At 44.5% G+C, this 12409-nt stretch overlaps 1 protein-coding gene across 5 annotated transcripts in view; it reads left to right on the forward strand.

Annotated features, from left to right (window-relative positions):
* Positions 1-4316: 4316 nt before the first annotated feature.
* Positions 4317-12409, forward strand: part of SLC25A33 (solute carrier family 25 member 33) — a 30354-nt gene continuing 22261 nt past the window's right edge. For 2 of the 5 annotated variants that reach the window (XR_012677066.1, XR_012677068.1), the window contains exon 1: positions 4579-4709. Coding sequence is in view for 1 of the 5 variants with exons in the window: in XM_075172435.1 (XP_075028536.1) it covers positions 4660-4709 (50 nt within the window). In the remaining 4 variants the exon portion in view is untranslated. Of the gene's footprint in view, positions 4710-4803; positions 5110-12409 lie in introns of those variants that run through there. The other 3 variants (XM_075172435.1, XM_075172436.1, XM_075172437.1) reach the window with 3 other exon arrangements.

Consider the following 12409-nt stretch of genomic DNA (forward strand, 5'->3'; position numbering starts at 1 on the left):
TCAAGACACCCAGCTGGAATCACGTGTAATAGACTCCTTAATGAGCTTGGCAAGACAATTAGATTAGTGTCTTTTACTGCTTCTACTATGCTGCTGGCCGTGGTAAATAAGGTAAAAACAGTAAATAACAGTAAATTTCATTAGGATAACTGATCACCTAGTAAAATGGCTAGCTAGCAAAGGCCCTGCTAACCTCGGATTTGGTGATGGAAGAGCACTTTTGTCTTAAGGTATGTCATTTTCAGAAGCTGATAATGGTGGGGAAGAGCTGGGAGAGCTTCCACCAGAGGGCTCTGCGGACATATCTTCACGTTCAGAAGTGCCTTTAGTGTAGATAAGCAGTATCAGGTGAAAAGGTACAGTTTTAATCAAAATATTGATTCCAACCAGTATGGAACCGTTACAGTACGGTCCTCCCCTTTAATTAGCATTCTTTAAAGGCAGTGCTGTCCATAAGTAGCCTGTAGCTGCTTTACTGACGTTATATAAATTCTCATAGCTGGCAACTTGTTCCTAAACATTCTTAGTGGGGATAAATTCGAATATGTGGTCTCATACCCTACAGCAAATAGAGAATTAAGCAGAAAAGTGTCAGACATCTCCCAAATCGCTTCCACATGAATTACGAGAGCTCAAGTACCAAACTTCAGTGGCTGCTGCATGTCTCTCTGGCACTACCAAGAGGCATAAAGTGAGTGTAGATGCCTCTGTAAGAGTTGAGTATTTAAAGAAGTCATCATAGGCCTCGTAAATCTCACACAGGGGGCAGACAGGGAGGTGCTGGGCTGCAGTCTGCCATTACGGCTATTTTCTATTGCTGCCCATCTTTGTTTTGTTGATGCAGAGCGTATATTAGACCAAAGTTATAAACAGTATAAAGTTTGCTGACCTTCATCTGTCCTACCTCAGCCTAGCCCACATGGAAACAGAAAAAGTGGCAGTCAGGCCCTACAGCTTTAACGTTAAGAGTTGTAACATGACCTCCCTCCTGCATACATAACCCGGCCATGCCAGTCAGTGAACCGGCTCCAAATGGCAGTGTTTAAAAACAACACAGCTCTGGACGTATCCTTCCCAAGATCTCAGATGACAGGCAGCCCTGCTAGAAACCCTTGTCCAGAGGGTTTTCTGGGAAGCTGTTTGATGAGTGGCTGTCTTGAGCCTACGCCCCCTGCACACCCCCCGCATGCGCTGCCGCCCAAGACAGGGGCCCTGGCGCTTCCCTCCTGCCTGGCGGCAGCTCTTGCTCCTGCCTGGCCCCTTGCCTTGCAGAAAAGCCCACTGCCCAGTTGCCAACTGACAGCTGCAAGAGTTCTTCAATGTGCACAGCATAAGGGCAGGGGAAGAGCAAAGGAGCGGCAACAGCATAAAACAAACCGAGGGAGAGGACACCCATCCCACGTGCACGTTCTGAAGGACCCTATGTGCTCCTGTTACTTAAACCGATTTTTCCCTCCTTCTTTGTGCCCAGAAGGCACAGCTCCTTCTCTCCTCCACCACCCTTGCCATAGCAGCTTCCCATCCTTTTTCATACAGCTTGCACAACTCTGGCCTGTCAGATCCTGTTAGGATCAGCTTCCCCCACATCTTTGTGCCCCTAAAAGAGCGGACCAATACCTTTCCTACTTGAACATCTCACCTTCCTCTCCCTCCCATGTCACAGTCACCCCATCCGCTGTTGTCCAGGAAGGCTGATTTCTCCTTCCTTTCCTTTGCCCCTGCTTTAAGCAGCTTTTCTTCTGTCACTCAGGTCAAGCTTCTTGTTTCCACACTGTGAAGGACTGCCTGGCACCCCCCCGGGCCATACAGGAGCTGTTTTCCTAAGTTTGCTGGTGGGCTAGAAATAACCTGCATATCTCTGCGTCTCTCTCCACAAACTGTTATGTTTGTGCACATTTGCGCACTGTGAGGAGGGTGCTTTGCCTCTGTGGAACTGGGAGCATAAGACTGGGGCTCAAAACTGGTTTTGATGTCGGGGGGGAGCTTTTTTGTTTGGGCATGTGGGAAAATGCTTGGCCAAGGCCCGTCGTACTATGTGTATGGATGTGTAATAGGACCCTGTGTGTGTGAATACGAAAGGCTAGTAGTCCTGCCTTTGTGCATTTATAGTTTATATATGTGTGTAAGTGAGAATGTTTGGCCCAGCTTTCACTGTGTATCTATATGTGCGTATGTGAATCCTTACCTTTTTGGAGGGTGCATGTGTACCACTGTTGTGTTCAGCTGGAATTCTTAGCAAAGGGGTCCTTACAGCCAGTTCTGGTTGTGTAGATGTTATCAGGTGCCATAGATGTGGTTTTTTAATGCTTATACCTGCCTGGAAGTTTTTGTCATTGTGATAAGGTCAGTGATTTTTTTGACTGATGAGAGGCACTATAAACAAGGTGGGCCTCCAAAGATCACATGGTGGTTGAATCAATACCTCAAGCAAACAAAGGAGATATGTTAATAGAGTCATCTGCATTCTGATAAACCTGCAATGGTTACCAGCTCTCTTCTAAGTCATCTCCTCTGCAGACTTTTTTATTCTTAGATTCATTTGCATGATTTGTTGGGATTATGCTTTAGAGAAAACTCCTCATTTATCTCACCATTTGGCAGGCCCAGCGTCCTTGATATATTTACAACTAGCAAATCCATGTTGCTGCCTGGATCTCTGGTATATTCTAGGTCATTACGAAGAGTAACTTTATAGAATCTCGATGATGACTTGGGGTCCTCAGGATCCCAGGATGATGGGGACCAGGTGGTCAGAGCTGTAACTTTGCCTCAGATCTTATTTGTACATAATGCTGTATTCATTCCTTACTTTCGGCAAACTCTGTAGACAAGGGATCCCGTCACCTTTGTCCACTAGACTGATTCTGTTTCAGTAAATCATTACTCTTCAGCCACCACACAAGATCACGTAGAGGCAATTCTTTATAGCACCTTAGGATTCATCACCATCACCTCAAAAAGACACAGAAAGGTCTAGAAGGGCTGTTCTTTGGAGACTGAGGATCCAGGACAGGCACACCCAAACAGCACTGACCCAGGTATTGCTGCATCTCTTTCTTTTAACCCTTAAGCCTCTTTTCCTCTGAGTAGGCTGAAGTCTAAATGCTGGGCACGTGCACACCCAAATTTCAAACTCCAGCGCTTAGCAGTATTAGGACGGGGAAGTTTGGTTTGTGCCATAAGGCAGGAGTGAAGTTCATGTCTGGATCTGAATTTAAGCTAGGAGGCTGTTTGTTCAAGCCTGCTGTCAAGGATAATAGAAAACTCGTATATATGGAAAATATGCAGACCTAGGGTCTTTTTGTAGATTTTAATGTTTTCCTCAGGATTTTAACTTTGATGTTAAAAGCCAGACATTCGTAAATGTCCTGGCTGTGAAATTAACCCGCAGCATATAAATTGATGGCATCTATCCTACAGATGAGTGTAAATCACTGCCCTGGGCCAAAGTTCTTCCACTGACTTTAGGAGAGTGTAAATTTTAGAAGCCTCATGTCACGTGTCTCTTAAATACAAATACTTCTGAAGATCATTGTTGAGTGACCTCTCAGAAATACTCAGCGGATCACTTACCCGGCAGTGCAGATGTCTGAGCTTTCCCCCAGGGCATTCAAAGGACTGCAGGAAAGCTGCAGGCTTTGAATATGTAAACAGTACTTTTTTTTTTTATTGGATTAGTCAAATAACTGAGATATTTCCTCTGTTCTTAATATAAAAACAGAAGAGCCATTTGCATAAACAAGAGCTTGACATTTCTGGAATCCTTGGGGACTAGGGAGGGAGAAGGACTATTTCCATACTGCTCACCGGATCCCACCATTCAGACATGCCAAAGCACAGGCTACAGCACGGCACGATTGTCATACGTTTCCACGTGTCCACGCCATTGGCCCATCTGGCGTATCTATGCCCTTCTTGCAGGGTCTCACCTTAAATAAGCTGCCTACCCCATCCACCCTTGCAGGGTGGGGTTCAAGAACGTATTGTGAAAGGCCAGCTTATCTGCAAGGAGATGTTGCTGCCACAGCGGGGTTTACAGCGATGGAGCTGTGCGAGCCTGCGGCAGCCTGAGCTTTCTTCCCTATGTGCCGGTTTACCTTACACCTCTCCCCGAGTGCAGGTATACACCGAAAAACGTGGGCCCAAAGCGAACCTGAGCTTTAGCATTGGCTCAAACGCTCCGAGGAACCGGCTTTGTGAGCTCCACGGAGATGGAGGTGATAGCACAGGACTGCGTCTACATGGACACGGTGGGTGTCACTTCTGGTGCCTGCGCTTACGCTGACCGGCCACAGGGGCAATCTGCTGGGTACTTCTAGGAGTACCCTGCCTCACAACGCCATCTTGTTTCAGGCTGTGAGGCCCAAGGAGGCGGGCAGGCCGCTCTCAAGCAGGCCAGAGGCGAGGTCCTCCTCAGCTCCTGCGGGACCCTCCCCGCCCGCGGAACCGCTCTCCCGCGCCCGCCTTCCACCCGCCCACGGTGAGGCACAGCGAGCCCCCCCACGCCGGCGGGGGCGCTGCTGCCCGCGGCGACGTCACGCGCCGCCGTTTGACGCATCACGCGCCGCCCGCTGGCGTCACGTGCGCGCCGCGGCCCGGCCTCCGCCTCCAGCTCCCGCTGGCGGAGCCGGAGCCCGAGCCGGCGGCGGCGGCAGCAGCATGGCGGGCGCCCCGCAGGAGAACACGCTGCTGCACCTCTTCGCCGGGGGGTGAGTGCGGCCGCCGCGGCGGAGGGCTGGGCTGGGCGCCGGGTTACGGCCGCGGTGGAGGGGCTGCCGCCCGCCGGGGCGGGCCCCGCGGAGAGGGACGCGGTGGCGGATCCCCGCCGGGGTGCCCGGCCGCTGCCGCGGGTGAGGGCCGGGCTGGCGGCGGGGATGGCTGCGGCGCGACCGGCGGCCTGCCCCCTCGGCGGGCAACGGGCAGACGGGCTGTGGGCGCCCAGCGCAGCCCGCGGCTTTTCCGCCGTCTCCCTCACAAACCGGCCGCTCTCTGAACACCCGTTGCAGCGACAGCCGGGAAGCTTCCTCCTCGCTGTCCGTGTAAAGGAGGCAAGGCGAGGGAGCCCTTCCAGAATTAGAAAATACATCCTTCGCAAGCCAAGCAGGAAGGGTAAGAAAGGATCATGGTGCGACTTGAGGTCAGCGCTGGGCAGGGCTAGTTGGGCTGCTGTGACATTTAGCTATATATAATTCATACATAGCTGTGGCACCCGGCTCTGTTAAGTGAAACACTTCGCTCTAAATCCTGCCCTCGTATGTGGCTTCTGCTGAATCAAGCAGGAACCGAGGGATGTCATCCAAAAAGCATTGTCCAGACAGCAAGCTTTATGCTTTTTGATGGACCATAGCTTGATTTTGTAAAGGAACGTATTTGCGCAACGCTTTAATAAGCTCTGCGTAGGTGACAGTTAGTAGTGGAGGCTCTAAATAATGGAGGCTGTGTAACTGCCTGATCTGTATAATTATACAAAAAAGCAAGTACTCCAAAAAGGAAAAAGGGATGGGGGGAGAGTTGGAGACGGTCCTGGTACTGCTGAGTAAGTGACCTGGCATGCCAGGCCACTTCTTTTAAGTTCTTGCAAGGAGTTGTAAACTTCTTATTTTTGTTGTGTTAAAAGCTTAAAGTAACAACCCTACCCACCCCAACCCACAAACGAAAAACCCTCCCCAAAAGCCTAATTAACTTACTACAGTAATTTTAATAGTAGTCCAGTAAGATTATTTTATGGTGTAAATTAAAAATAAATTTTAAATAATTATCTGTATGCAGATAGTAAGTGCTGTTGTATGCACTTCTGTCCTTATCAGATATCTTTTTTTGTTTTAATCTTTTTTTAAAGGCTTAAACTATCTAAGTAGTGGAATATTCTGTAGTGCTTGTCAGCTGACAATAGTTAGGAAGCCAACATGAAATCTATTGTTAGTTTAAATCTGTTTAATAGTAGACTATTGTTTCTTCTGTGGCTAAACAGGAGGCTTCAGTCTCCTCTGACAAGTCCCTGGAGCAGTAAGTTCATTTAATGTAATATTAAACCCAACAAAGCTAAGTTTTTCAGAGACGCTGCCCTTCTTCTGCTGACTTGGATACTGTGTGTTGTTTTAAGTCCTCGCTTTCCCCTGCCTCCCCCACTTGCAGTAGAGTAGTACCTGGAGCCTGTGACAGAAACTGGACCTGAATGTACACGTGCAACTTGTTTGGATAGTAAAAATGCCTGTCTAGAACTCTAGGTGTCCTCACATAACTCATCAGACTATAAATAAATAGGAATTTTAAACTCATCAGTGTTTTAGTTTAGTAGTGGGTGATCAGCATCTTCCTTACTCATTTAATGTACCCTCTACCTTCTCTGAGGATCCTAGTAAACAACCATTTTCTGCAGCATGCCTAGGAAGACACCAGGTCTGATCTGTTTTTGAGAGAGCATGGGGGGAAAGATTGGAAACGCAGCAGGGAATATCCCCCTGGCCACTCTGGTATAAAAAGATTGATCTAAAGCAGCAATGAAAATACAGCACAGAGGAAAGAGATGGTCTTTTAGAGCATAGAGGCCTTTAAATGTTCGTTGCTGGACCTCATTCTTGTTCTGCATATCTTGTTATTTACAGAGACATGGAAAAGTGTACCACCATTTATCTTGCTGTGATGTTACAGCAAAATGAGACAGCAAATTTAGTTTTCTCATGCGTCAGCCAGTGCTAAAGTGTTTGGTCCTCCACCAACCCACCATCCAAACAGTTTATTTCAGAGCGGTTCCCTGTTCAAGACCCCGAACTTCCGTATCCCGTGTGTGTACATATCTACTAATGCTTTCCAAGTGAGAAATGCAGACTTCTTAGGACTCACTGGATTCAAGAAGAAATTGAACATCAGTTTTGAACTGTTGCCCAAGCTATTAAAACACCTTTCTCTACCTGTAAGAAATGCAGTAGGAAATACGTGATGTGTTTGGAGGGGTGCTGGACCAGCCAGCTGATAGGCAAGCTAGAAACCCAACTCACATTAGATACCAGGCTCTGTGCCATGTCTGCCTTATGCATTTCGGTTTTTAGTAGTAGTAGTGGTAAAATCGGATTAAAGGAGCTCAGCTGTGGTAATATTTTGCTACATCTATTACATCATCAAAGGAATTTTAGAAAGAATTGTTAGTGTGTTAGTGCTTGAGTAATAGTCTCTGTTGAGGTCCTTCCTCAGTCCTTCAAATACCTTTACCTTTGCACTTTCTTTCAGAGAACCCTATTATAATAAACGGGTTGTATCGTGACATAAAGTTGTTTGCAGAACCAGGACCTTGGATAAAATTACCCCTCCAGCAGAAGAAAGTGTTGGAAGCTCAGAATACTTTATAAGTTCTGTAAGATGCTAACCTTTGTTCAGTTGTAAAGTATTTTTTGCAGATAAAGCAAGAGCAGCCCATTCGCTTGAAGTAATTTTGGTAGAGACATTATTGGTATTACGATAGCTTCCTGTGAAGGTGAGGATGGGGTGCAGTGTCAGCTTAAGAAGTTGTGATACAGTACCCTTATCTGTGCACAAAAAAGGCAGGCCAGCCTCAGATAATCTTAATGGCCAGAATAGAAGTGCTTAATACTTCAGAGGCTGGGAGTAATGAAATGCACTTGAATATTAGATAGTGTTCTCCAGTTGTTGAATGAGACTGCTTCCTATTAGTCGACTTCGTATAGGCAGACAGACTCATTGGCTTCCTTTTGTTTCTGTAGTTCCTTCTAAGGCTTACAGTAGTAACATCAATCAAAAGGGTCTTGGCATTTTGATGGGAAGATGACTCCGAGGGCAGGGAAGATTTTAGAAGCAGCAAAGAGAATGACGCCTAAGTTGCACAACAGATGTAAGCATATTTACAAGTTCCTGCTTCCCTGCTGAAGTCAGTGCAGTTGTTGCTTATTTTTGTGTGAGAAAAACTGTGGACTAGGCTGCAGCAGCGGTTACTCCATGTTGTCTTTCCTGTTTACCACAGGGATTTCGTAAGAAGTGGTATCTAGAGGCTGCAGTGCCCTTCATAGAACTGTCAAAGAGCAAAAACTGGGAACAGACTTTTTTATCTTGATTTCATAGAGGTGCTGTGTGATATGAATTCTTACTAAAGAATTTGTACGTTTGATTCAAACTGAGGGGAGTGTTTATTTCAATAAAACCATGTTTGTGACATTTTTTCTGTCTTGGTATTGAGGCCTAAGTCCATAACTCCTTGAAAAGCAACCTTAGATACCAAAGCTTCCTTAAGCCACCTGTAAAAGAGTTGGAAGCATACTTTGGGAAGGGTGGTGATATCAAACTGCTTTGAATTGAGGATATGGTGACATCTTTCTCCGTGGGCATAGGTTGATTGTCTCAGTCACGGCCGAGAGGTGTTTGATGCATTAGGTTGCTGAGAGCCTTGTTTGAAGTGTTGAATTTGACCTGAATTTGCCTGAATGTCTAGTTCAGGTCAAGAACTAAAGAAAAGTGACTCCCCAAATTAGTAACCAAACAAGTTGTAGGGAAAGGGACTGGTATACTGCTCCCACAGGTGTTAATTGTTAAGCAATGTGCTAATGCTGACAAACCATTTGGGAAATAATGTTTCCATTTGTGAAATGGAGAGAAGCAGTCTTCACCTGAAGTGTATGTGTCTGCTATACTGTGCGTGGTCCAGGACAGCCAGAGTTGATGACGAGATGGACTGTCTTCCAGCCCTCTACCTAGTTTAGGTTCTCATGTGCATTATGTAATTCACTAACAGTGTATCATCAGCTCAAGGAACATAGTAAGTGCTTACAGGAATATCTATACCTGATGATAACATTATTAGCTGGAAATTTATTGAATACTTAATAACTCAAAATTAAGGCATTAGGAACAGTCTATACTGTTTTGGTACTCAGTTTCCTATGGCATCTGAGAACGCAGCAGCTTGTTTTGTTTACAGTCTTGTTGATGCAGTAACGAAATATCAAATAAAAAACCTGCTTTGCTGTTTATGCTATCCATGTTGTGCTAGAGCATGTGGCACGTTTCAGAAAAACAGAATGAAATTCCTATTGCAAATACAATCTCGTTTAAAACTTGTCACACTTGCTGTGAATATACTGCTCACTTTGGGATTTCCTTATCTGCCTTCATGGGCATGATCCTATGTCAGCAACCAGGAAAGCAAATAATATTCTGCACTGTTAGTGCCATGGTTTAGCTGTATCCCTGGCTGTCCCACTGAATTCAGAGTCTTATAGCTGTGTTCGGGGAGCTCTACAAGCTTCTGAATCCATCAGAGGGGTCCAGTCAATAGTACCAAATTATTTCCCAAGGTGTAGCCGTATGTGGTGCTATCCATGAAGTGTGAATTGACGTATACTTGTCAACGTGGTTCTTAAAGTGGTCCATTAAGTATAGTTGCCAGACTATTTGCACTAATACTTCTCTTGCAAGTGTTTGACTTGACTCCTGTCTGTCAAAAATTCATTGATAAATGTTGAGAGTAGTTGCTGTCCTTTGGGGAGGAAGAGGTAATTTCACACAGCAAAACGTGTCAGGCTGGGTTATAAGTTATGGTTCCTCTAACCAAGCAGCTCATCATCTTTGCTCCTGATCTTGGTAGAGTCAGTGGTACTCTACTGAAAGATCTTTAAAGATATGGATGCTTTTTTTGATTTGGTTTTTTTTTTTTTTTTGCCGAACTCCTATAACATTCAGCATTGTGGTGTTATTCGTATTAAGAATATTGCTCAGTGATTAAATCTAGGACAGAAGTAGTAAGCCCTACTCTTAATTAAGATTCTTGGCATCTATATCAATTGTGCTAGTGGGTGCTGAGAGTTTATATCAAATACAAGTCATTGGTATATCGGGGGTGGACTTTGTAAAGATAGAAAGCTGGCAGCAGGAGAAAAATTGGAATTGGATTTTGATATTTACATCCTTGGCATGTTTTTTAAACTGTGTTTTCTTTTTATGGAAGTAAATAATTTTTCTGCAGCTCTTGATGTATAGTACATTATGTATCTCCATAAACACGAAGTGTGTTTCATACTCTCAGACCAAGAGTTTCCTTGATTCCTTTGTTTGGACATCACAGAGCAGAGAACTGTATTTTAGCGCTCTAATGGCAGTATATACCTGGCCCGTCATGTAACTGGAGGAGGCATTCAAAGCCTGAAGTACAAATACTGTTTTTCTGGCAGTAAGTGACAGGCCAAAGCTGATGAATTGTTGGGTGCCTCACACTAAAGAGATTTTGTGTCTGTGATACACGCAGAGCATAGCTGGGAACCTCTTGTTACGTGCTTGCCATGGACCTGTTGAAGATACTCTACCATAGTGTTTTGTTTCTGGGGAGGTTTCTATCTTTTGACTAAGGACAGATTTAGACATTGTTTTGGGATTTTTGCAAGAGGCTAGTGTAGTAAACACTGCTTAACATTTCTGGAACTGTAGTTCTGCACTATGTATCAAAAAAAACCCTGACTCAAACCCGTGTGAAGACTGGGAGGTTTTCCCTTGATTGCAGCATAAGATTTTCCCAAATGAAATTTACCTGGCTGTATATCCATAGTTTGAATCCTTCAGGGTTTATGACTGTTTATGTAGCTGAGGAAGGCTGGTTGGTTTTCCTTTCTTCCCAGATGTAGGCATTTGGAACACCCTAGGAATACAAAGTGTTTCTTTTATGCACAATGTGTTATTTTTCAGCCATCTTTACAGGGAATAGAGCAACACAGGGTATGAGGCATAGAATTCCCATGTGGAGGAAAATCAGCTCATCTGAAAAAGCTGCCCAATACATCAGAGTCCTTACTTGAACTATTTGCTGCGTATTTATAGTTGGGACATAATGTATGCACCCTGTTGACATTCTGAGAATTGCTCTGTTAGATAATGCTTTTTTCTTAAATGTCACACTGACAGCATAAACTCTGTGCTGTTAAAACTGATGATGCAGGTATTAACTCATTGTGTTGAATATCAGAGGATTACATATGCATTACCAGAAGCACTTAAATATTAAAGGCTGCATAAATTAACTGGATTATCAAACTAAAAGGATGAAAGGCAAGGAGTGGGCTAGGGAGGCAAGAAGACAGCTGATGCAGGAGGGAATATGCCAGAAAGGCTAAAAATTGTATGGCAAGATGTCACTCTAGACTGAGCAGCTGGTACTTCAGAAACAGCAAATGGAGTTTTGGTATTCTGGATTTATGAATTGTTACCGTGAAAGTATTGTTTTAATGTTCATAAATGTGAAATAAATGAGGACTGAAGACTGAGTACACAGTAGTGGAGCGTTGGTAGATAAATGAATTGGGAATTAAGGCAATCAAATTCTCTTCATTGAGTTCCCACAGACTTAAAATTTCTCTTGAGTATGTTGATTAGTGAAGTGTTAATTATACATACTTGTGTCTGTATTGGATATACATCGTAGGAAAGGTGGTAGTGGGGATCTGCAAGAGGAATCGTCAAAATATGTCCTGCTCCGAGTTGTAAGTGTGAGCTGTGGGAACAGGCAAGGTTTTGCTGGAGAAGCCATTCCTGACCTCTCTTTCCCTCCCAAGATCTAATTTCAGAGAAATGTGAGATGCACCTGACAAAACAGAGGAGGATAAACTGAAGCGATGTCCTCCAGAATAGTATTGACACAACAGAAGGCTTGTGTCCAAGCCCTGGTTCAGTACACAAAATAATCAGAGGCCTGATAAGGTCTCTGTGAACACTGCCATTTTTGAGCCAAGTGACACAACTTCAGCTGCTGTGTACTTAGTTCCGTGAACAACTTTGTGACTTTATTCAACAGTCAAAGCATAAGTGGTTTACAAGGGGTGAAGGCAAAGCTCCTTGCTATAGTATCTGTCAGTTTGGATGTATGGATTGTCCCTAGTTTAGGTTTTTTCGCCTTTCAGCAGGGACGAGGAAGAAGCAAGAACTTAAAGGAGAAACTTGAAGCATGCTGTTAAATCATATTGCCAGTCTCAGTGAAAACAGTTTCTTGTTGGATGCATTTGTATCTGAAAAGCATAACGTTTGGGATCATGTACTTGGACAGAATCTTGCAGAACGTGAAAACTAGTGAGGAAGTTGTATTCCCTGGCCACGTGGTCTGAGGTGTCCTTTTGAACCATATAAAGAACCTTAATTTTTGTGGTTGTACAGAGTGGCCAGGCTGTTAGTGCAAGTGCAGGGGCTTCAGGGTTTTGGCAAAGAATGGTTTCTGTTTCAGCAAGGAAAATAAGCTGTACTGGGTAAAGCATTTACATACTAGTATGTATGTATAGCTTGGGTTTTTCTGCCGTTCTTTAGTTACCGTTTTCCTTGTGTTTAAAAACAGATTCTCCTAGTAAAATAGTTCATGTATAGATGGGGCTTTAGAAAATATGCGCTAGTACCTTTATTAATGTCCTTTTATGGATCTCTATTCCCA

This window comes from Calonectris borealis, chromosome 23 (assembly GCF_964195595.1).
Source record: "Calonectris borealis chromosome 23, bCalBor7.hap1.2, whole genome shotgun sequence".
NCBI lineage: Eukaryota > Metazoa > Chordata > Aves > Procellariiformes > Procellariidae > Calonectris > Calonectris borealis.